The following is a 25,329-nucleotide window of genomic DNA, read 5'->3' as shown; positions in this document are numbered from 1 at the left end:
AGGGCTATGCATTGAAGCTGAGTAGGCAGAGTAGGTGGTACCCTGTTAGGGGTCTGTTCAATATGGCTCTGACGTGATGACTCATTTCAAGGCTGTTGAACCTTTAGGATGTTGCTATGTTGATGCACATGATTGGGCCAATAATCAGTTTCACTTGGACGTTTTTGATGTGTAAAATATATGTATTAAGAGATTAATTAAAACAGAGAATAGACCGGCATTGATGTTGTCTTTATTTTAATTTACAATAATAAATATATTTAATCTGAGGCAAGGTTAGTCTCACAATAGACTTGGATTGATGTGCACCAATAGGCCTACATTCGAAATATTTAGTAAAATATCATATTAATCGTATTACAATGTATAACAATTGTGTACTAGTAGAAAGACAGATGTTTATAGATTGATCCCACAGATAAAAACAATTGAATATAGCCCTATAGTACCTAATGCTGTGCTAAACATTATGTACTAGTTGGATCATGTACAGACATGATAGGAAATATAATATATATCATGAAAACAGCAATAGTTTCAGCGTTCTCCACATAATATCTAATGTAATCCCAGTTATTAAGACATACAGTACAGACACAGATGTCTGCTTGGGGAAGCAGATGTCTGAGGGGAAGCAGATCTGTGATGTCAATATCATCTGTGTAGGAGCCACTTCAGGGTTATGTTCGGTAGGACATGCAACAGAAAATGTTTTCAAACATTTTGTAACGGATGATCATTTCAAGCAAAAATCTATATTGGGCATTGATTACCAAATATTGTAAATAGTATTAACATATGTATCTATTACTATAGATTTGATAAATTATTAATGTTGTCAGCAATATGTGATGATGAGAGATAGGAAATATTACAAACAAATAAATAACAAGATTAGTCTATCACTATGATTCAATGCTCATTGGAAATGCATACTCTTCTTTCAGACCTCAGAGATAAGAGCAGAAAATGTAAAATAGCCTACAGAGTATAACACACTGAGTGTACAAGTTGTTTGTCAAGAGGGGGACAGAGAGAGGTGAGAGAGAGAGAGAGAGAAAGGGGGGGAGATCAAAATAGGTACAGTAGTACAAGCACTTCTATGTTCAAATATGGTTTGTTCAAGAATGCTGGATCCAATGGTTGTCAATAACAGTTCAATAAATACAAAGCCCCTTTGTATAGCAATACGTTACACCCTGCCAATATCTTGTGCAGTAGCATAGCACATTGGAATTGAACTTTTCAAGATGAGAACATTTTGAGGTATAAGATTCATAAATAGATGGAATTCTTATCTGAAGATTCTATAGAACCAGAATCTACCAGAGATTCATTTTGAGTCAGTGCTTGTCTGTGGTCCCTTCTCTTGGCTAGGTGTTGTGTCAGTTTATGCGCCCTTGTTCAAACTAGCCTCCACCTCCTTTGTTCATGCTTGGTTGTCCTGCTTAACAGTGGGTGTTCGTGTCTCCTCTTTGGGGCTTGGGCTGTCCTGTTTGGGTCCTTCTGTGTCCAGTTTGGGCCCTGTCTGGTCCAGTTTGGGCCCTGGTTTCTCCGCTTCAGGCTCTGTCGTCGTGCCCTGTTTTGGAGTAAACATCCATGCGAGGGCGGCGGTGGCCGTGCCGTCCCCACTCTGACGTGAGAAACACAGAAAGGTGGCCCAGACGAAGGCACAGCACCCTGTGAAGGTGGTCCGCATGTACAGTGGCACCAGGGAAAAGTTCAGGAACTAGGAGAGGGGGAAGGAAGAGATAAGAGGAGAGGAGAGGAGGAAGACTGGGAGGTAGGTGAGGGAGTAAAGTCTTGTTCATTGGACATATGTAAATGTTTATGGGATACAGTAAATATATCGTGAAACCATAATGATTGACATTGTTCAAGTTAGTAGTACTGGGTGGATAGGATGTGCATTGTTCAAGGCTTTCGTATACACTAAGATATTATTATACAAAGACAGTCATTTACCTGCATGAATGGCCAGAACATGAGTCCAGTCTGCAAGAGAAAAGCATATCAACCATTACAAGATTAGACTTTGTCCACATTTTTAGACAGCCCAAAGTAAATAGAAAGTAAATAGACTCGTAAGACCTCCAACACACTGATAGCCTACATTTGAACTGATACGACCTTTCACCAATGATTTTCAGACTGTCTGTCTGGGGCTTGACTTCTAAGATACATCAAGAGAGGCTTCTTTGTTGATTAGTCAGCATTGAGGCCTAGTCTAATTTCCATCCATAGTAGTCTGGCCAAGCAATACTATGTCTACTGAAACTTGAGGATGGGAAAGTATCATATACACTGAGTGTACAAAACATTAGGAACACCTGCTCTTTCCATGACATAGACTGACCAGGTGAATCCAGGTGAGAGCTATGATCCCTTATTGATGTCACTTGTTAAATCCACATCAATTAGTGTACATGAAGGGGAGGAGACAGGTTAAATAAGGATTTTTAAGCCTTGAGACAATTGAGACATGGATTGTGTATGTGTGCCATTGAGAGGGTGAATGGGCAAGACTAAAGATTTAAGTGCCTTTGAATGGGGTATGGTAGCAGGTGCCAGGCGCACTGGTTTGTGTCAAGAACTGCAACGCTGCTGGGTTTTTCACACTCAATAGTTTCCCATGTGTATCAAGAATGGTCCACCACCATCCCTGTGGAGCGCTTTCGACACCTTATAGAGTCCATGCCCGAGGAATTGAGGCTGTTCTGAGGGCACCCAGTTCAATGTAACAGCAATAGGTTTAGGCTACTACATGATACTCTAATTTTCCCTATACCCATCATGAGGTTGCTACAACCTAGCCTATGAATGGAAGTTTACAAAGTAGGTGCACACAGGTCGAGAGACAAATTTGAGGCGACAGACAGTGACACATGAACAGACAGTGACATTCAATACCGCCTTGCACACTCTTGCCTGCATCTAGCTGATATAGGGTGTAATCATTAGTCCAACAGTTGCAAACGAGAGTTTCTATTGGACAAATTCAGGTATGTTTATCCCCGTTTTGTTACGTTTGCTTCCGTTTAAGATTTTTTTTCAACAGAATCGGCAGAAAGAATACACCCCTGATCACGCATAAACACAGTTCACTTTCATAGCAGCCACGTTGTATTCCTTCTATGCACTCTCCTCCTCTCACCTTGTCCCTTTACTTGTGGACTTCAATGCACAACACATCAGCTGTATGTGACCAGACGAAAAAACCTTTCCAAGCCAAACCGCTGCACACAGCCTACATCGTTGTCACCATATTAGCTAAAGTAACATCATAGTCAGCATAGCTAATAGAACTAATGCGTTAGTAAACCCGCTACAATCATGCAGTAATGTTAGTGTACAGTCAGTAAGCAGTTACACCGGCGGGCCCCGGTGGAAATACATTTGTATACCAAAAGCTTACCTTGACTTGGAAGAGTTCCAGTGTTGTGTTGGATAGTCATAGCCAGCTAGCTAACATAGCATCCCTCTGTTCGAGCAGGGTGTTTCAGTAGGCTAAACTAGCTAGCTGCATTTGCTAGCTAAGTAAGTGAAGAAAAAAAAAAGAAAAAATCTCTCTCTCTATTTCTCTCTTGCTTCTTCATTTTGGAAGAAATGAATTTGTTCAAAACTGTTAAACTATTTTATTTCTCTCTCTTTGAGTCAACTACTCACCACATGTATACACTGCAGTGCTAGCTGGCTGTAGCTTATGCTTTCAGTACTAGATTAATTATCTGATCCTTTGAATGGGTGGACAACATGTCAGTTCATGCTGCAAGAGCTCTGATAGGCTGGAGGACATCCTCCGGAAGTTGTCATAATTACTGTGTAAGTATATGGAAGGGGGTGAGAACCATGAGCCTCCTAAGTTTTGTATTGAAGTAAATGTACCCAGATGAGGACGGAAGCTAGCTGTCCTCCGGCTACACCATGGTGCTACCCTACAGAGTGCTGTTGAGGCTACTGTAGACCTTCTTTGCAAAATAGTGTGTTTTAATCAATTGTTTGGTGACATGTGATTATATTCAGTATAGTTTTATCTAAAAATGATAACTTTTTAAATGTTTTAAATTTGAGTTTTTATGAAATTCACTGAGGAGGATGGTCCTCCCCTTCCTCTTCTGAGGACCCTCCACTGGACTATATGTGAGTGAAAATCTGACGGCCGCCCTAACCCGCAAATATAGAAAATTTGTTTTAGGCTACAGTCAAAGACGGCGGAACAATTTTTTGACAGCTTGTGCAAGATTTTTTTGTTGCCTGCTTTAGATATGTTTCTGCTTATAATTTTCGACATTTTGGTAAGCTATTTGTTAGTCAACTTGTCTAAAATTAGATACATGCAGCTTCTCTTCTATGTTGCCCTAGAAGACTAAATAAACCCTTGCTCACCAGAATGTCATATATCGATAGAATTAATGCTTAAATCTAGTTGACAACAGTAAAGTTTTCTCGGTCATCTTCTTTTGCGGAGCAAAGATGTTAAGGGACCGGGGAGAAAACACAATAACTCAACAACAACAAAAATAGGAAAGATTTTCTGTGCAAAATTTCCAAATGAGATCAGTTTGACCGGTTGTAAGGAAATAGAAAGCTGTGAAAACGACCCAATATGTTTCTGATAAGATTTCAGTTGGGCTTGCATATTTTATGTGGTTGAAATACTAATCCAGAGCGATTTAAAGGAGCAATTAGGGTTAAGTGCTTTTCTCAAGGGCACATCGACAGATTTTTCACCTAGTCAGCTTGGGAATTAGAACCAGCGACCTTTCGATTACTGGCACAACGCTCTTAACCACTAAGCTACTTGAAAGTACTACTTAAGTCGTTTTTGTGGGTATCTGTACTTTACTTTACTATTTATATTATTGACTACTTTTACTTTTACTTCACTACATTCCTAAAGAAAATAATGTACTTTTTACTCCATACATTTTCCTTGACACCCAAAAGTACTCGTTACATTTTGAATGCTTAGCAAGACAGGAAAATTGTCCAATTCACGCACTTATCAATAGAACATCCCTGGTCATCCCTACTGCCTCTGATCTGGCGGACTCACTAAACACACATGCTTAGTTTGTAAATGATGTTGGAATGTTGGAGTGTGCCTCTGGCTATCCGTAAATTAAAAAAATAAGAAAATGGTGCCATTTGATTTGCTTATTATAAGGAATTTGAAATGATTTATACTTTTACTTTTGATACTTAAGTATATTTTAGTAATTACATGTACTTTTGATACTTAAGTATATTTTAAACCAAATACTTTTAGACTTTTACTCAAGTAGAACTTTACTGGGTGACTTTTACTTTTACTTGAGTCATTTTCTATTAAGGTAGCTTTACTTTTACTCAAGTATGACAATTGGGTACTTTTTCCACCACTGGAGGTAATAGACCTACAGTCAGTGTCCAGATTTCAGTTTCCATTAAACCCATCTGAACAGTAGGCTACAGTCCCCTTTAACTTCCCTATTTAAAGTCCCCTTCTTGTGACTATCGAATTTGTATAGCGCCTCACAATCATCACACTTAACATAGCTATCATCGTCTTTTACCACTTCAACAAATGTTTCCCAAACATTACTTTTCTGGCCCTCCCTTCTCTTTATTTTCAACTCACCATTTCGCAGCTTTTCTCTTAATGAACTAAACTCCGACATTGTCCTTTTTGCCTCGGTGGATTGACATTAACTTTTTCTACCCGTTCCCAAAATAATTTGGCGATTGGCTGTAGGCTATTTGGCGCGTCCTAAAGTTTAGGCTTACGCACTAATGCCAGATAGCCAACAATAACGAAAGAAAAATCTCAATGTAAACTATAGATATAAATTGCAAAAGAATGATACATTTATGGATTTTTTAAGGTATTGTTTTCTCTTTATTCAACCTGCCCGCCACCCACAATATTTAATGGCCATAAACCCGTCCGCGGGGACTGCGGGTTATGGGTCAACCTGCGCATCACTACTGAGTAATGGCATGTTTTTTTCCTAACCACTTGACTGACCTGACCAGAAAAACAGGACCCAATGGCATGATTGGAGTTTCTCTTCAGACTATAGACTCACCTTATATGTATTCAGGAACTTCTCCCTCCAGTCCTGGAAAATGTCCTCTTTGCCCTCCAAGAAACTCACCCCTAGGGAAAACACAACTCAGTGTGTTTAGTCAAATATCTGTTAGCCTACATTTAGAGACAACCATTGACTTGAATGGCTACTTTACTTGGTTGAAACCAACATTTGTAGGATTTAACTATCCGTAATGTCATATATGGAGCTCACATCTGTTCAAGTCTTTCACGTGACCTCAGTTAGGTCTACATACAGACAGATAGAGTGAGCTTTGCGAATAGATTATCAATTAATACAGAATGAACAGTTTAAGGTCCAATTGTTACATATTCACAGAAAGGGCCTAGAACACGTGCTGGAAGTTAATAATTAACTGTCAATAAGATATCACAGAGACTAGCTATGCGGAATTGTTTGTCAATGAGTGTTCTCGAGCTTTCTGACTAACCTGTGTAGAATACACTTGTGGCCAAAGGAGCGGCTGTGGTCTGGTCCAAGAAAAGTTTACGCACAACCATCCTGACCGAATTCCCGGGAAATCTGCGCTCCAAAACCCGCATCCAGAAGAAGTTAAAGTTGCCGTGGAAACTGAAAGCGACCACCGCCACATTGCGTGTGTGCCTCCAGTCCATTTCTTCATTGCGCGAGAACGACTGGTGAACGAAATCCCCACCGGCGAACAGGCAACCGTAGAGGGTTACGTTGGTAAGCCACGGAAACCTTTTGACGTGTTTTATGAATGCCTTTCTCATGTTGTCGACATCAGAATACAGAACCTTGAATAGAATATGACAAATGGAACGAGGTCGATGTCAAGCAGTCGATGGATGGGGTCTTCGCCGTCTTCTGTCTGAAAAGCCCATTTTGGTATCATCTCTCACTCACACATAGGCCTATCACATTTTCCAATGTAACAGACATTTCAATTCAGTTCTATTTTCACAAAATATCAACGAATTTGGCTAAATAAGCCTAGCGTTTAATAACGTAAATCAAAAACATAATACTCGCGGTGAAACCAGCAGAGAGGGTTAGTGCGTAAATCCGAAACGTCAAGTACCGTACTGAATTCTGCGTAAAATGGGTACGCCCCCCCACCCCCCCCCAGTGACGCAAAATCAGAGCAGAAGACGCCATATTCAGGAGGAGCTTATTGGCCACTGTATTACATTCCAGTACCCAGATCTCAAGAAGAAGATAATTTAAATATGATATCTTTATTATACAATGAACCTTTATAATAGAATAGCATTTTATCTTCAATGTTATAAAATGCACAAAAGCCCATAATGTGCACTGTGCAAAACCAACTGAGTTTTTCAACCAGTCTCCACTGTATGATGTGCAGAATACAAATATAGACAACAGGAACTTCACAAAAAATGGCTGATTCCACCCAGGTCCATATTCTCCTTATCATCCTAATTTTGTATAAAAACCCTTTCTTATGTTCTGGGTATGTTCCCGGTTTGCTGGGTAGTCTGTCCTGTCTCTTCACTGGGGTCAGCCAGTCAAGTCAGGTGAACCATGAGAGTGGCAGTCCATACAACACAGCCCATACACTACATAGCAATAGAACAGTGTTGACATCCAAAAGAGTGTCACTGATCCTTATCAAATCCTTTTGATTTTGGAGAATCGATGAAGAAGTCTGCTCCCTCTTCTCTCCTATGGCTTTCATTTTCCTCAAATTTGACTGTGATGGGAATATCCCTTGCTGCTGTAGCGGCTCCACGGACAGCATAACTCACAAGAACAGCCATAATAATGCCTATAGGAATCCCAATACATGCGCCAAGTGTTCCATGTTGTGCACCTGCAACCGCTCCCATGAGTGCTCCCACTACAGCAGTCATAATCACTATTAGTGGTTTGACGTAGTGGCCCACTACAGACAAGGTCTCTTCTCTGTATCCTTGCTTGACAGCCTGTAGGTCCACGTTCCGATTGTCAGCCATCACCGACCTGTCCTGCTTCTCTGTGCTCACTTCAAAGAACAAACAAACATACACACACACACACAGTTCATGAATCAGACCACCGTTACAGATGTAGGATCTTAATTTGAGCCAGTTTGCTACAGCAGGAAAATAATTCTGCAGCAACAGGAAATGTGAATTATTATGTGGATTATAATTAATGGACAGTTGTGTAGGGGTTGATACATTTTTCGTTAGGGCAAATCAAGTCTAACATTTCAAAGTGGAAATTACAAAGAAGCCTTTTTAAAACTCAAATACACTACAAGTGAACATTTCCTGCTTTGCAGGTATATTCTCAGCAACAAAAGAGTGATCAAATTAAGTTCCTACATCTGTACATATACAGGTCTATGTATTTGCATTTTAGATTTCTAATAGTGGCATTATCATACTTACTACTGGGGGGAAGTAGTTGACTGCTACTCGTCCTCTTCATCAACCCTTCTTTAGGCTTCTCTTCTTTATACTTCTTCAGCTCTTCTTCTTTTTCCTTTAACTCTCTTTTGAATTTCTGTTTCAGTCTGTCCTCTCTGTCTTCATACATCCTTCTCAGCTCGGTCACTTCTCTTGGCATTGTAGTCTCCATCAGTTCATAGTATACTTGGGGGATGAAGAATTCTTCACAGTTTTCTGCTACCATAGCATCTATCTTTTTCAGGAGCTCAGGAATCTGGGAAGGAGAATTCCCACACTCAAGGAGATGGTGTCTGTCTCCACATTTCACTAGAAGGCTTTTTGCTCTGTCAATCAGCTGATTCTGTTCAATGGATGTGCATTTCTCCTCAGCCTCACTGACAAACAAGACCATGGTAAACTTCCATGCCCTAACTGACAGTAGCTCCACGTGATACTGAATTGCCTTTCTATCAGTGGAGGAGAGCAGCTCGCCCATTGGCACCACCAGAAGAAGAGCATGGGGTCCTGGAGGACATAGGGTTACACTATTCTTAATTTCTTTTTTGATATGTGTGGATGTGCGCTTCACAGTGTCCCAGCCAGGTGTGTCTACCACAGTGACGGTCCTTCCAGCCACCTCACCCTGCTTCTTGACACACATGCCTCCTTCACTCCGGAAGTTATCTCTGCCCAGGATGGTTTTGGCAACTGTACTCTTCCCAGCTCCCACTCTCCCAAGCAGCACGAGTCTAAGATCTGACTGGGGAGGAGGACCCCCTGCATCAGAGGGAAATAATCAGTCACAAGCTTAGCACACAGTCTAACTAACACAATGTATCTCAAACATAGGCTGTGTAAAGGAATTAATTATGAAAATGTAATAACATGTCCAAATGTAGGCTAAACATTCTGGAATGCTGAACTGGAATTTACTTACCATAAACATTTGGGGAGCGTTCACTCGCCATTGCACAGGTAAATAACTTTGTTTTAATGTCGGCTCTCAGAGGTTTCCTCTTACATGCTGTTCTTTAGCTGTCTTGCATTGAAACAAATATTAATGCAGGTTAAATTATGGTGCAGGTTAAATTAGGTCACCATGGCTTATACACATAAAGTGTCCCACACCATTCACAATGATACACAATTTATAGAATATTACTATGCCTCTGTCATCATCATCATCCATGTTATAGACTAGTTTAGACTAGCTTAGAATGAGTTACAGAATGAATAAAGACAGTGATATGATTTCTTCTTTCATAAACACTATGTAAGTCGCTCTGGATAAGAGCGTCTGCTAAATGACGTAAATGTAAATGTAACAAGGAAGTGAAGGAACCAGTAACACAGGAATCCCTGGTGTTAGAGATTACATTTGATAGTGATTACACATGCATGTTAAATCGACTGTGCATTGTAAAATAATTATGTTTAACTTACATTTCTATTATTTTTGATAATTCTCAGTTTCCAATAGCTAACAGTACGGCATGCGCAGAAGCGGGCAGACATGCACGTTAACATTTCCTGAAAAGTTAAGAGGTGGTTTATGAGCATAGTGTATGCACTCTCCAATTACACGATAGACTTTAATCTAGTTGCATAGAGTCGCCTGCTATTGGTTGTACATTATAGCAAAAAACTTTGTCTGAAGTCACATGCAACACAATAATTGTGTAAAACATGTTAAAGCTAAAATAAAGTGATGTTTTCCATCTATGCCCCAAAAAGGGACAAACTGCAGGTATACTGTAATCAAATCCACTCATGCACACACTTCAGTAAAGAAGTGTTCAAGCACAGACAAACACTTGATGTGATGATTATTCCATGATAGGGAAGCCATAAAACTACTTTGTGTAAGCAGAAGAACAAATAAAGTTAAACAATAAGGACTTCAATAATCAAATATAGTCACTGAACAATATTGATAACCATTACATCAGCATTCAACAACATATCTAAACGTAAAAATCATGTACTTCACTTACCTTGTAACGCTAGTGGTTCAGTTCTTGAGCTGGCATTAACAGTAAGTCGCATGTTATTGTGAGGAGTGACGCTGGCAAATATGTTCATTCTGTTTGGTTTCTCTTTGCTTTGTGCTACTGTAGGTGTGGCCAGTGCAATGTGCAACACCAACTGAGTTTGTTTAATGCTCTAAAAACACTAGTCTCCACTGTACCACGTGCAGAATATAAATAAAAATATAAAGGCCAACGTATTCTTTTTAAAATAATCAGATATTGTTTTTTTAACTGTTAATAATAGATTTATTTTGAAACAGTTGATCAAAAACGAAAGTATTGTCAATAATTGTGACTTTTTGATACAAACTAATCATGTTGACATCATATTAGAATGAAATAACAGATGTAGAGCACCCAGAAAAGAGAAATCCTTGCATGGCAACACTGCTATCTCTTCCTATTTTAGATGCAGTTACAGATTGACTTATTTCCTGAGTGATATACAGAGCAAACTGGATAGCACACACCTCCTCTACTGTTGAGATATGGTTCCGGGTCAATAGACAACGCCTAAGAGCTTTAACCTTGAGCTTCATGTTTATGAAGCAGAGCCAAATATAGACATAATCTAAGGTAGAATGTAAGGTAGAATGTAAAGTAGAATGCCTCAACGAATGGCCCATTGAGTTTGTATGTAGGCCTATTCTTGACCTATAGAGGTCGATCCCTTTGACTCATTAGAGAATTATGACAAAGCATTATCTGGAAAGTAATATTTTTAAATCAAATTTTATATTCTATCAAATGTTTTAACATACTGTCAGCAAATGTGTTCATATTAACAATCATAAAATGAAAACAAAATGTAACACTAAAACAAAGACACATGAAGCATCTACTGTATCCGACTATAACAGACACAATTCCGCGCCTGAGACAATACTTTTCACAATCCTCCGTCCGTTTCTCCATCGCTGTTTTTTTCTTAAAGCCAAATAGTCCGCAGAACTTTTTATTCTCCTTCTCCCTCTTTTCCACCTCCATCATTGCCCTCCATCGAGAAGGGTTCTGGTTCCTGTGAACAAACAGAGCTCGGAAAATTAGAAATGCTCACTAACAGGGATGTAAACAAATGTGTGCACAAAATGTTTGAGAAATAAGCTTGTTGTGCGTATGGAAAATGTCGGGGATAAAATACATTGACACGTTTGTATTATGATGTTACCACTAGATGACGCTCGTTGACAATAAATAAAATAAAAGGACAGCGTTGTATTCTAGAATATTTCGAAAACAGAACGTTCTTCATGCCTATCCGTCACAGTAGGCTGTCCTGTGTGACAGAAATAGAAAAACGCTGCAAAATGTGAAATCTTATCAAGAAAGAAAGAAAAGTTCTACCTAAAAAAAAACATTTAAACACATTGGTTGGAAACAAAGTTTATTCAATTTTCGTCCAATAGCCTCGTTTTATACTAATGAAAACAAGTTGATCACAAAAACCAAGTGAATTAATTGTATACAGGTAGCCTAATTTCAGGGCTGGACAAACAATAATTGATTATCATTTGCAAAACAAATTGTTGTAAGCCTACATTGACAATCAGATTTTCAAATCAATTCTATCTTGAATATAGGCCAAACCCAAATAGGCTAAATATTCGTGATTAACAGTGATCAAATAAACTATTTGCATGAACATTTACACGCTGTAACCACAGGATAAGGCACCTGCCTCCACAAACACTTTCTGCCTGCAACACCTGTCCCCACCACCACAGTCCCCCTGTCGATCCCGGCCATCCCTCTTAACCCATCCCCGCCTCCCTCTTCGCTGCTCCAGCAGTGCCAGGCCAGAATCTTTATCTGTGTGGTTTGGGCCTGCCGGCATGCCATCCCGCTGGGGAAAGAGCAACTCCGCGAGCCACCAGATTTTTCGCAGTCGGTGTGGCGCAACCAGCGGGGCCAGAAGACCGGAGCTAATTTTACCCACTGGTAGCGCATTCCACAGGTGGCGGAGCGGACCAGCCAGTCACGCAGAGTGCTGGCAACGTCTGCGGGAAGCTCACTCAAATCCAAATCCTCTGCTTCCTTTTCTAGTTTTCGTTGGTAGCGCGCTGCGCCCTCTGTCAGCTCTGGAGACGCGCGGAAGTTGAACCCCTCGTTGGTGGTGTTGTTTGGTATGGCGGGCGGAGCGGGCGGGTCACCACGAGACCCAGTTTGACCACCAGACGCATCCGTGTCGACGCTTTCCCCCTCCGACGTCCAAACCCTTGCTTCGGCTGGGCGTTCTATGGACATCCAGAACGGATCGAAAGACGAGCCCAAAATGCGCAGGAGCCGGTTGTGCCGCAGGTGTTTGGGTTTCGGTGTGTAATGGTAGTTCTCCTCATTCATCGAGAGTGAATATGGCCGAATCAGCTGCGAAGAAGATACGAAACTACTTGATCTGGTCCGTAGAAAGGATACATCATCGAAATCCGTGTCTTTTTGGCCTGTAGGAGTTTCCCTGCGCACCTGCTCCTGGTTGGGAATCACTGAAGTTGCGCTGGTGAGAAAGACAAGCAGATATGTCCAGCACAGGGAAACGCTCCTTAACCAATTCACCAATCCGTTCATTTTCCAAATAATGGATGTCTAAAGTGAAGTCAATCACAGAAGTCCAATACTCTCACAGTTGTAATAGGCCTAGGGCATTGAATCAATAGGTACAGAGGACTGTCCCACTTCCCTGTCTCCTCTCCCCTAGCTCTGGCAAGTCTAATATGTGGTTTCTCTGTCTTCCTCTCATAATACATGGTTGTTTGGAGTGTCCATATGCCCATACAGTCAGTGTATCAGTGCAGACATCCTTGAACACGGACACAATAATACACAAATAGAACTGATGTCAATGAAGTAGGAGCTGGCAGGAATCTCTCTTATCACCTGAACAACAGGGATTTTATCAGCTATGGCTGGAACAGGCAATACTGTACCCACTGTCTCTCTCTGGTATGATCACTCAGTCAAAGATTTAGTGTTGAAACACCATAGGCAGGAAAGGAAAGAGACAACGCTAGAGTGGGGATGGTTTGCAGTGGTGAGAAGCGTGAAGGAAGGGTGTGAGTTGTTGACCTTCATTGTGTCACAATGACCTTACAGAAGTGGAAACAGTTGATAATTCCTCATACCATCCCATGTATGTAGCTACAGAAGGCTACTAGGAACAGGTGGGAGACCCAGTGGCCAGGGGAGTGTCGTGAGGTCATAATCACACAAGTTCCTGATACTACACAAACATAACTAGTATCTGCAGCATGTGGAGCACCCTGAGTCTGAGAGACTGAAACAAACTGGCTGCCCAGACAAAATATGTTTTTCAGGACAAGAGCCCCTTTCATTTAGGGTTACTGGAATCTTCATGGTCAAAGCCACAAAGTAGCACAACATACTGTATCAAGACTGATAGGTTTCACTATAATAAATAATAATAACACTGTACTATTGTTTTCAAATATCAACTTAGTTTATTTTCATTCATAATATTAAGCTTCATATATACAGTTCACATAGTTCATATACTGCACTATCAAACTTCAGAATTAGAATTAACTGTGAATTTACATGAAAAAGGTTGATATTGCGTTCTGCATTGATTCAACTGGGCTCAGTATTCAGGAATTCTACACAGCACTGACTTTTAAATATACACTGAGTGTACAAAACATTATGAACCTGCTCTTTCCATAACATAGACTGACCAGGTGAATCCAGGTGAAAGCTATGATCCCTTATTGATGTCACTTGTTAAATCCAATTCAATCAGTGTAGATGAAGGGGAGGAGACAGGTTAAAGAAGGATTTTTAAGCCTTGAGACAATTGAGCTATGGATTGTGTATGTGTGCCATTCAGAGGGTGAATGGGCAAGATAAAATATTTAAGTGCCTTTGAACGGGGTATGGTAGTAGGTGACAGGCGAATCGGTTTGAGTGTGTCAAGAACTGCAACACTGTTGGGTTTTTCACGCTCAACAGTTTCCTGTGTGAATCAATGGTCCACCACCCAAAGGACATCCAGCCAACTTGACACAACTGTGGGAAGCATTGGAGTCAACATGGGCCAGCATCCCTGTGGAACGCTTTCGACACCTTGTAGATTCCATGCCCAGACGAATTGAGGCTATTCTGAGGGCGGGCGGGCGGAGTCAATATTAGGAAGGTGTTCTTAATGTTTTGTACCCTTACTGTATAGGCAAAAAGGGATTGAATGATGTGATACCACCACAAGGTGGTGACACTGCACATTGTGTGTGTGTGTGTGTGAGCTACCAAGCGTGCATACTCAGGCGATATATCCACAGTGATAAGGTAAAGTAAAGTGCCACCACAGCATAACTGATTGTCATCATGTCATAGACTAACTACAGCAACAGCACAAAGTAGAAACACTGTATGATTAAAAAGGTAGCAAGGCACTGTGCGTGTTCATCCTATGTGCTGACCAGTGTAGGCTAGGATTGTGTGTCGACCTGTGAGTCCACCTCTGCTGTGTGGGCGCCGCTCTCTCAGAGTGAGAAAAGCTGGTCATGGGAGCTCTCCTGTTGCCGGGCGGATTGTGGCGGGGGCCTGGACGAGACGGGGGGCAGGCTGCGTGTTGAGGGAATGTGGTCGGCCACCTTCGCCCTTTCCTCCAGAAACTTGTCAAACTCTAAGAGAGAGGGAGGGAGAGAGAGTTAATGGTGTGGGTATTGCAACACTGATTTCTACTGGCACAGGCAGAAATAGGATCTTGGCAATGATGATGGTTAAAAAGGGAAGAAAGAAAAACAAGTTGAAGACTTACCCTCACTGGTCAGCCCTTCCCTGTCCCCAGCCTCTGGTTGCTGTAACACGAAACAAGTACATGTAGCAACTCATGACAACCCATTAATGTTTGTTGAAAGGACAAGAAAACACACCACATTAAAAAGTCACCGTCTTACCGTTTCTGTGTCCGCAGACAGCCATCTGTCAATGTCTTCCAGGGTGGAGTTCTTACGGTTAGGCTTAGATGAAGGAATCTGAGGGAGGGAGAGAAATAGAACGAAGAAGAAGGGTAGAAAATAAACAAAGAGATGTTAATGAGTCTTAGTAGAACGGCACAAGGCAGATGCTTCTAGTGGTGTCTAGTCCTCAGGACCTCAGCGTGTGAATGCATGTTTTCATTCAAACCCATTTCTGCATCATCGCTAATAGAGTAGTTACTTAACTGTTATTTAACTGTGACTGTGTGTTGGACATTGGCTCATTGCTGTTGTCTGCATCGAAACGGTCCCTTCCTGAAAGTTACACCCTTATTGCTGGCAATAACAGGATGATTCAGAATGTAAATCAACAGTAAATTGAAGGCCTTTAAGTCAGTATTTTTAGACCAAAATATATATCCTTCCCTGTGCTTTCCGTAGGATATGTTATGTTGACTGTAGATAATGAATGAGAAACATTACCGCTCCAGTAACCTGCAACCTGGTGTCCAGGGCTCCAGCCAGTCCTTCCACTGCTCCTGGGTCCTCGTACCGCATACTGGACACACACACACACACACACACACACACACACACACACACACACACACACACACACACACACACACACACACACACACACACACACACACACACACACACAGTACATAACACTACATCAGTGGAGGCTGCTGAGGGGAGGACGGCTCATAATAATGGCTGGAACGGAGCAAATGGAATGCCATGTGTTTGATGTATTTGTTACCATTCCACCTATTCCGCTCCAGTCATTACCACAAGCCTGTTCTCCCCAATTAAGGTGCCTACCAACCTCCTGTGGAACTACATACCATAATATGTATAACAGTCATCTTTGGTGTACATTTCTTCGGTGTGTTTTGATATTTGTATACTGATATAACACCCTACAGCACTACAGTGAAGGTGTCTCACCTCTTCCTCTGATCGGCCAGAGAGCTGCCCCTGGTCTGGGCAAACATGTCAAACTCATCCTCCTCTGGTGCACCTGATACACAGAGACAGGGTATGAGAGGGAAACCAACCAGAATGATCACCTTCTTTTATTCAATGACCACAGCCTCAGAGTAGTCAGTTTAGCCTTTTAGATCATAATGAATACCATTATATGGACAGGGAGGACCTGATCCTAGATCAGCACTCCTACTCTGAGACTTTCTGAATATGGGCTCAGTTTTTTTGTGTAGATTATTTTTGTCAATGTTTTTTCATACTTTGGTAATGTTAAAGAGAGATTAAAGAAATGGAGTCCAACAGGCCTTGAGTTTTAATGCAAAACAGATGCTACTCACTGTGGTTGGCTGCCTGCCTCTGATTGGAGGGAGCGCTGAATGCGGGTTGGCTGGCGGCCGCAGAGGTGGTTGCTGGTTGGCTGAGGGACTGGGGCATAGGGCTGAGGTCAATGAGGTTGGCCCTGGCAGGAGTCTGCTATAAGGCAGAGGGAGAGGATACATTGAGTCGTGTTCAGGATGGTGCAGCGTATTGAACGTTGCAATTAGAGTTGCCATAAAGAGAGCTGAAATGACTGCTTACTGTACATGTCAGAGAGGCATGTCTTGTCAACAGAATATATTTATATCTGAACATTGTGCCCTACTGAACTAGATGTATAAACACAAATACAAAAACAAAAGTGACAGATGGCTGTACCTGCTCTGTAGTTGTTCTCTGGGCCTTATTGAGTCTGTCAAACCTAAACAACATGGGAGAAAAATAAAAAGACGATGTATAATCTTGAAAGCACAGACTTCAGAACATGGACAATCTGTACTGTGTAATACATGTGCCTCATTTTCAATGTCTTTGAGGGCAAATCAGTTTGTGAATGCAAGTAGCCGAGTCGTGTGTGTGTGTGTGTGTGTGTGTGTCAGACCTAGGTTCAAATACTATTTACGGTATTTCAATTATTTTCAAAGATATTTGGAAGTAAGTAATTAGATATTTTTTATTTGAAAAGATAAGTAGTTCAATATTAGAATGTACAGGATTTGGAAATACACTTGGAAAGTATTGGTATGTATTTGAAAATACTCATATACAGTCCTCTGATTCAAATACAATCCCATGCACAGGTATTTGAAAATAGTATTCGAAAGAAGTAAATGAAAATACTTCCAAATAGTAGGCTATTTATAGGAAATTATTTGAAAATACTCTCAATAGAAGTAGTTGATTCGAGCCACATTATTTGAAAATACTCAAATACACAGAACATAAGTATTTAAATAACAAATACACATGTATTTGAACCCAGGACTGGTGTGTGCGTGTGTGTGTCTGCCTTACCTGTCGTAGCGGATGAAGGCATTGTTTAAGTCATCGTTGACGACCAGCAGCTCCTCTATGAGGCCCTCGTCCACCAGCCTGGGGATCAGCTCCACCACACGGCTCTGCATCTCCCTACACACCTGGTACAACTGCTGCTCACACAAACAGAGGGGGTTGGGAGGGACGGGGGTTAGAGGGAGTGGAAGAGAGAGAGAAAGCAAGAGAGAGCGACAGAAGGAGGGCGGGGGTGAGAGTGAGAACATCCAGGAATCACTACCTGATAACACTGAATTTGAATATATGACAGAAGTGCATTTTAATACATGAAGGCAATAACCAGGGAAAGAGACCACAAGAAGAAACGGAGAGAGAGAGAGAAAGAGAGAGAGCGACAGAAGGAGGGCGGGGGGAGAGAGAGAAAGAGAGAGAGCGACAGAAGGAGGGCGGGGGGGAGAGAGAGAAAGCGAGAGAGCGACAGAAGGAGGGCGGGGGGGAGAGAGAGAGAAAGAGAGAGAGCGACAGAAGGAGGGCGGGGGGGAGAGAGAGAGAAAGCGAGAGAGCGACAGAAGGAGGGCGGGGGGGAGAGAGAGAGAAAGAGAGAGAGCGACAGAAGGAGGGCGGGGGGAGAGAGAGAGAAAGAGAGAGAGCGACAGAAGGAGGGCGGGGGGAGAGAGAGAGAAAGCGAGAGAGCGACAGAAGGAGGGCGGGGGGAGAGAGAGAGAAAGAGAGAGAGCGACAGAAGGAGGGCGGGGGGAGAGAGAGAGAAAGAGAGAGAGCGACAGAAGGAGGGCGGGGGGAGAGAGAGAGAAAGCGAGAGAGCGACAGAAGGAGGGCGGGGGGAGAGAGAGAGAAAGAGAGAGAGCGACAGAAGGAGGGCGGGGGGGAGAGAGAGAAAGAGAGAGAGCGACAGAAGGAGGGTGGGGGGGAGAGAGAGAGAAAGAGAGAGCGACAGAAGGAGGGTGGGGGGGAGAGAGAGAGAAAGAGAGAGAGCGACAGAAGGAGGGTGGGGGGAGAGAGAGAGAAAGAGAGAGAGCGACAGAAGGAGGGCGGGGGGAGAGAGAGAGAAAGAGAGAGAGCGACAGAAGGAGGGCGGGGGGGAGAGAGAGAGAAAGAGAGAGAGCGACAGAAGGAGGGCGGGGGGGAGAGAGAGAGAAAGAGAGGGAGTAGAGATGCATGAGAGGAAGAAAGACGTGCAGACAGACCTGCAGTAGCTCTGAGTCCTCCTGCTGGCTCTGTCCAGGCGTCAGCTGGTTCAACATCTCAGTCATCACAGTCAGGTTCCCCCTGACCAGAGCCAGGTCAACTCTCAGCTTCTGGGCCTGAAAGTTCATCAACAGAAGCATCCTTAGGCTCTTTGTCAACTCTTTCTTAAATGAGGCTTGGGGAAAGACATGAGGAGAGGAGGAAAATAATCATAGAGGCTATTGAGGAGGCCTTACCACTTTAACCACGGTGGTACATACAGACATTTCCCCTAGGCGCTGGTTTAAACATGGGCTTTTCCCAACAATTTGAAGAGATAAATCATAAGTGGTCCTAAACAGAACCAACACTTAGGGCCTCGTTTAACTGTAGCTAGTATTTACTCACACTGTGTGTACATGAGTAGTCCCACAATATCAACAGGGTAATGCATTTACAATCTATTCAGTACCTGTTGAGGAGAGATGGAGATGGGTCCATCGCTGAGCTGTGGGGGCAAGGCAGTCAGTGCAGCCTGGGTAGGGGCCAAGGCAGCAGGGGCAGCAGGGCCACGGGGAGTCTGACTCTGAGGAGGTGGAGCTGGCACTGTAACAGAGGAGTCGTTCTCTGGAATGCTCTAGGAAACAACAGAAAGACAGCAATGTAATAGAGTCAGTTAGCACATGATTTGATCCAAAACAACAGACATGGCTCATGCAGGAATGCAAACATCATGCTCCAACCAACTGAGCCATCGGAACCTCAACATAGTAAAGGGTATGTTTTGTGGGAAGGGTGTGTGTGTGTGTTTTTGTGTAAGATAAATAGTGATCTATCCAGAGATAACAGACATGAAGAGTCTAAAGGTCAACGTTCAGCAGGTGACGTGCCTCACCATAGAATTACATAAGGAATCAACAGTAAATTAGAGGATCTCTTTGAGCCTTACCCTGAGGGGAGTGTGGATGGGGGAGAGGGCGTCCAGGTCGGTCATAGGGAACTCCAGGCCCCGCCTCCTCAGATCCTCATACACACAGACCACACCTCCTAGGGAGGGAGAGCTACGGAACGCATCGGCCCACGCCTGAGAGAGAGAGACAGAGAGAGAGAGAGAGAGAGAGAGAGAGAGAGAGAGAGAGAGACAGAGAGAAACAGATAGAGAGAGATAGAGAAAGATAGAGAGTGTGAGTGGGATAGAGTTTGAGAGGGGAGGAGGATAAGAAGATACTTTATGATAGACAAAGGCATGTTTTCTCTGTTCATTCATAAAGTTCTGAGTTTGTAATGAAGGTTGTCATTCCAACCAATTTCTCCATTTCCTCTAATTGATATGACATTAAATGACATTAAATCACTGCATTAACCCTATCATAACTTATAACATGGGCCTCTACAGTCTTGCAATAGTGGGATAATGTCCAAGCCAAATCAACAGTCAATAAACAGCGGAGTTGTACAGTACCTGTATACAATCCAAATGGATCGTCTGAAATGGCCCCCTATTGGCCAGAGCCCAAACGTAGTGCACTATATACGTGCCATTTCAGACTCAACCTATGAGATGCAACCCACCTGTATGAGGCTCAGCACCCGGTCGTGCAGTGTGGTGGGAGGGTTGTTCTTGGGCAGGATGGCTCGTACCAGAACCCCCTCCACAAAGTCCTGGGACGCCACTAGAACGTGGAACCGATGGCCACAGTTCTTCACGCACGCCTCCAGAACCTAAAGATAGATACAGGAGGAACGACTGAGAATACACACACTGCAAGGAACAAACTGTACTGTACTGTATACAGCCCCATTTATCAATCAATATTTATAAAGCCCTTTTTACATCAGCAGATGTCACAAAGAGCTATACAGAAAACCCAGCCTAAAACCCCAAAGAGCAAGCAATGCAGATGTAGAAGACTCCCTAGAAAAGGCAGAAACCTAAGAAGAAACCTAGAGAGGAACCAGGCTCTGAGGGGTGGCCAGTCCCCTTCTGGCTGTGCCGGGTGGAGATTATAACAGTACATGGCCATTAAGGTCAGATTTTTCTCCAAGATGTTCAAACTTTCATAGATGACCAGCAGGGTGAAATAATAATCACAGTGGTTGTAGAGGTTGCAACAGGTCAGTACATCAGGAGAAAATGTCACTTGGTTTTTCATAGCCGGGCATTTAGAGGTTGAAATAGCAGGTGCGGTTCAGTCACTCCCTGAAGTCACTCAATTCCAGTCTCGGGAATCCGCAGTGAGAGACCCAGATGATTCAACATTCCCCATCAAGAGAATGCCAATCTTTAGAATATGGAATAGAAAGAACTGAACTAATACTCACTGTCAGAGCCAACATGATCTCCCTGAAGCTCTTATTACCCACAATCCTCTTCTTTATGGCTTTGACTGCATCTTTGGGTCTAGGGAGGAAAACCACACATACGCACTTCCAGCATCAATTCACAGAAAGACTGTATTTATTGTTATCATATTATCAGTGGGGGTAACTGTTTGACATCGAAAAAGATGCTGTACAAAACGGTCATCAATAAAAACACAATAGAAAACAAATGGCCTAAGTGACTGCATCCATAGTTACCCTTCGTCTGTCTCGTTGATGATGTCACATATCTCCATGTTAAGGGCCCAGTCCTCTGAATGCAGCACGGCGCTGGTGGCTCGTTCTGTCAACATCAACAGGAGATATTATCCCCTTATTATGACTGTCTGAGACGACAAACAATATGATATTATACTCTTATTATGACTGTCTAAGACAACAAAGAACATGGATGATTAATCATGTCTACTGTATGCAGATAGACAAACAACATGGATGATTATGCAGATAGGCAGACTATAAAGTCACATTTTATACCCCAGCATTATCGATACTTATTAATACATATCAATGCAGCTAGATATCAAGATAACACATAGGATACCACCTAGCCTATGAGCGACCGTAAACGTAGGCCTACTGTCAAACCTATTCAGCAGGCATTGGCCTACACATAATTGTTATAAACAATTGTTGGTTGATTTTAATTGAATAATGATTAAGTTTAAAGTATTTACAATCTAGCAAATTATCTAACCTCAGCTAAATGTGATCAAAGTCAACCCCTTGGCATTTATTGAGGAATGTTTGTTCCCATTTCATCCTCTAAGCACTCCACTGTGGCCCCTTTTGTTGGTCCTTATAATTCTCTGCTAATCTCCCTCATTTCCCTCTCACCCTCTCACCCACCCTCTCTCTCTCTCTCTCTCTCTCTCTCTCCCCCTATTTCATGTGACTGTCAGCTGGTTCTGTTCGCATTCCCTCCAAGGTAGTCTAAACATATGACATGTGAGAGAGAGGGAGAAGTGGATGAAGTAAGAGCGTTTGTGTGTGTGTGTGATATCAGGAACAAAAGATCAGCAAGGATGTCAACACTTTCACTAGACTGGACAGTAGACATAACTGTCCATAGCTCATCTCCATCAAAAGACCTGTGACATAAAAACATTATCTGCATTTGATATAGACAGTTTGTTCCAGATATCAATGACGTAATGATGTGGAAGTTGACCAACTTTGACTGCAATAATGCAATGTCATTTAAGAAACCAGGGATCTAGGATTTAAATGAATTGTGAAATGTTCATAGGTTAGGCTGATTATAAATTCAGTCTTGAAATGGGGTCTAGTTTAAAACGGTTTGTGAGCCAAAGGGCTGCTTTGGTCCAGTTTTGAATAAGGAAGTAAGCAACAACTTCTATGGCCCTAAACCCACCCATTGACATCAGTGATTCGTCAATATTGCTGACATGTCACCACAGGTTACGAATCAAATGGGCGATAAGGGTCATTTAGACTGCCTCTAGTATTTGATTGGTTTGAGAACACATCTTTCAAGGCAGATATCGATATTAACATTTATACGTATATAGTACTTAGCAAATAAAAGTAGCTGCAATTCCTCCATTTCTGTCTGAACCTCTATAACAAAATAGCCCCTGTAACTTTGACAAAATGTATTAAACGTTTGAACAGAAATAAATAGCTAGCTAGATACAGTTTGCAACTTTCTAAAGTTTAGTTGTGATGTCATTCAACATTGCGGCTCGAGCGACGCATAATTAGCTTGATGGCTCTGCTTTGAACAGCTTTCTGCAATATTTCTCCCGACTTACCAATTCGTTGTCCAACAGGAGAAGAGAAGGGGCTTCCTATAAGAAACTCCATATTTTCCACAAAGTCGTAATTTCAAAACGGTACTTTTTTCACTACCAATACCCTGTTATTTCCCCGTTAGTAAGTAGACCTGTGTGACGCTAGACACAACAAAGATTAGCCAGAATAGTTGATTTCGCCTTCAAAATAAAGATTCCCCCATTGCAAACGGATACAAACAGTGGAATCAAGCCATATTTGGACTAGATAATGCTAAACAAGGTTATAATGTTATTACATAATTAAAAATGAAGTGCAATAATTCATAATTTGTGTCAATAAACATATATTTGTTGAAATCCCACTGTGGCTGTATTAGACCACATAATTGCCTTGGGGGCATACTAATATGTACTGTACAGCCTAAACTAGAGATTGTGCTCCCATGAAATGGAGTATCAGCCTATTCAGTGACACCCACAGAAAACTACTTTGCTCTTATTAGGGAACTTTTACTGTGGGAAATCAGCTCATTGTGCGTATTGAACATTCATATTGGACTGTGCAAGAGCTAAGACACTAATATTTGTGTAAATTCTACACAGTTGTGTTCTGTGAGTGTCAGTCATTCACAATATGAATGTTCAACACACAATAGACTGACTGGAAAGGTGATTTACATTTTACATTTACATTTACATTTCCCACAGCCAAAGTCCTGCAATAAGAGCTAAGATACTAATATTTGTGTAAACTCTACACAGTTGTGTTCTGTGAGTGTCACTGAGTAGGCTGATACCACATTTCATGGTCCCAAGATCCATAGGTAAGGCTGTAGAGCGCATATAATTGTGCCACCAATGCAAGTCTAATACATCCACAGTGCGGTTTCAAAATAATTTAACTTTTTGGTGTCAAATTAGCTAATTATTGTCTTTTAAACTTTTATTTATATAACAACATTCCGACCTTGTTTAGTATTGCCTAGTCCAAATATGTCATTAATCCACTATTTGTATCCGTTTGAATCACTTTCAATGGGAGACATTTATTTTGAAGGCGAACCGCAAATTCCAGTATTGTGGCTAGCTTCACATGTTGTAGGTTGATCTGTGGCGGCGCGGTCACGTGAATACCACCAGGCCAGGCTATGATTATAAGAAGGATGACATACTGTATTATAAGGTGGATGTGTGGGCAGGACAGGGGACACACTCTTTTCACGGCACTTCGAGACAAATTGATTTTCGTAGCAGGTTAAGAGAGCATTTTTGCTAACCCTTACACTTTTCCCAACCTTTAACCTCAGTCTTCTAACCTGCTACATAAATTCTCCTAAGTAAGTTTTCCTAGCCCTCTACGAAAAAGTCACTTCGGTATCGAAGTGCCATGAATAGTGTTTCCCATGTGGACACTCAGCAGTGGAGGCAGCTGAGGGGAGGATTTAATGGCTGGAACGGAGCAAATGGAATGGCATCAAACACATGGATACCACGTGTTAGATGTATTTGATACCATTTACTCATTCTTCTCCAGCCATTACCACGAGCCCGTCCTGCCCAATTAAGGTGCCACCAACCTCCTGTGGTGGATGCCAGTCAGTGAGATATGCCCTCATGTGTTAATATCTAGTCTTTAGGTATAAAACAAATACTTATTCAAACAAATACCCAAGAGGACAAGTGAGACAGACTGGTATAGAAGCCTACATGGACTAGGTCCCAATACTGTACTCAATTTGCTATAAAGAAAACACCCAAACACAAAATATTACAATGTTCTCCACTTTATTCAACACTTATGTGCAAGACAGTAGTCAAAGTGTCAGTCAACAAGGTTTGAGTTGCATACAAACTGTGGTGTCACTCTTTCTAAACCCCTCCTTATACGATTGTCATCATCACTAAATCAATCAATACAAATCTATGACAGTATTGACATTCAGCAATAATTACACTATGAACCGGACACAATTTAATATTTTCAAATAAAATTAACTCTATGGTTATAATATATTGCAGATAAATGATAATGTGCGCTTTAGCCTACCTGACACTACAAAACGGATAAAGATTGATGCATTTATGATACAATACATTTGCGGTTTTAGCACCATTCGTTGTGATATTGATGTTGAGCAATTTATAACCACAGGACTCAGTTCCTATGTGCCTCTAGTTTCTCCTCAATATTACAAAAGCTTGGGTCAGACATGCCTTTTCTTACATTACCCAAAACATATAGTTACAGCCGGCACTACGAGTACTGTAGCTACCAATTTCACTTGTGGCTG

The 25,329-nt window shown here is 42.0% G+C and overlaps 4 protein-coding genes across 8 annotated transcripts; all 4 read right to left on the bottom strand.

Moving 5' to 3' along the window:
* Positions 1 to 216: 216 nt before the first annotated feature.
* On the bottom strand, positions 217 to 7,125 carry LOC311123322 (mpv17-like protein). The gene is made up of 4 exons (XM_084197586.1): positions 6,523 to 7,125; positions 6,069 to 6,139; positions 1,966 to 1,995; positions 217 to 1,729 (listed from the first exon to the last, which is right to left on the bottom strand). The coding sequence occupies exons 1-4, from the start codon at positions 6,824 to 6,826 to the stop codon at positions 1,430 to 1,432; spliced, it is 705 nt and encodes a 234-aa protein (XP_084053712.1). The 5' UTR covers positions 6,827 to 7,125; the 3' UTR covers positions 217 to 1,429.
* Positions 7,126 to 7,244: 119 nt separating this feature from the next.
* On the bottom strand, positions 7,245 to 10,636 carry LOC311123321 (GTPase IMAP family member 4-like). 4 transcript variants are annotated; one of them, XM_084197584.1, is made up of 5 exons: positions 10,447 to 10,636; positions 9,896 to 9,982; positions 9,390 to 9,487; positions 8,453 to 9,229; positions 7,245 to 8,061 (listed from the first exon to the last, which is right to left on the bottom strand). In XM_084197584.1, exons 3-5 carry the CDS (start codon positions 9,418 to 9,420, stop codon positions 7,676 to 7,678), a joined length of 1,194 nt encoding a protein of 397 aa, XP_084053710.1. In that variant the 5' UTR covers positions 9,421 to 9,487; positions 9,896 to 9,982; positions 10,447 to 10,636; the 3' UTR covers positions 7,245 to 7,675. The 4 variants fall into 4 exon arrangements, with proteins under 4 accessions (XP_084053710.1, XP_084053709.1, XP_084053708.1 ...); XM_084197583.1 differs by having other exon boundaries at positions 9,390 to 9,491; positions 10,447 to 10,635; XM_084197582.1 differs by having other exon boundaries at positions 9,390 to 9,982.
* A 1,475-nt stretch (positions 10,637 to 12,111) lies between these two features.
* LOC311123310 (noggin-2-like) lies at positions 12,112 to 13,044 on the bottom strand (the record flags this gene model as incomplete). Its single annotated transcript, XM_084197569.1, has 1 exon — positions 12,112 to 13,044. The coding sequence occupies one exon, from the start codon at positions 13,042 to 13,044 to the stop codon at positions 12,112 to 12,114; it is 933 nt and encodes a 310-aa protein (XP_084053695.1).
* Positions 13,045 to 13,918: 874 nt separating this feature from the next.
* LOC311123319 (target of Myb1 membrane trafficking protein-like) lies at positions 13,919 to 23,186 on the bottom strand. Of its 2 annotated transcripts, none has more exons than XM_084197579.1 (15): positions 23,057 to 23,186; positions 21,480 to 21,564; positions 21,222 to 21,300; positions 20,472 to 20,621; positions 19,849 to 19,983; positions 19,372 to 19,536; positions 18,920 to 19,036; positions 17,736 to 17,869; positions 17,100 to 17,142; positions 16,742 to 16,877; positions 16,365 to 16,437; positions 15,894 to 15,969; positions 15,390 to 15,467; positions 15,251 to 15,290; positions 13,919 to 15,115 (listed from the first exon to the last, which is right to left on the bottom strand). In XM_084197579.1, exons 1-15 carry the CDS (start codon positions 23,106 to 23,108, stop codon positions 14,973 to 14,975), a joined length of 1,506 nt encoding a protein of 501 aa, XP_084053705.1. In that variant the 5' UTR covers positions 23,109 to 23,186; the 3' UTR covers positions 13,919 to 14,972. The 2 variants fall into 2 exon arrangements, with proteins under 2 accessions (XP_084053705.1, XP_084053706.1); XM_084197580.1 differs by having other exon boundaries at positions 13,965 to 15,115; positions 16,742 to 16,874.
* Between the last annotated feature and the right edge of the window lie 2,143 nt (positions 23,187 to 25,329).

Source organism: Coregonus lavaretus (assembly GCF_964263955.1).
Source record: "Coregonus lavaretus genome assembly, contig: HAP1_SCAFFOLD_656, whole genome shotgun sequence".
Lineage (NCBI taxonomy): Eukaryota > Metazoa > Chordata > Actinopteri > Salmoniformes > Salmonidae > Coregonus > Coregonus lavaretus.
Note: the sequence above shows the minus strand (reverse complement) of the source record. Positions and strands in the feature narration are given on the sequence as shown.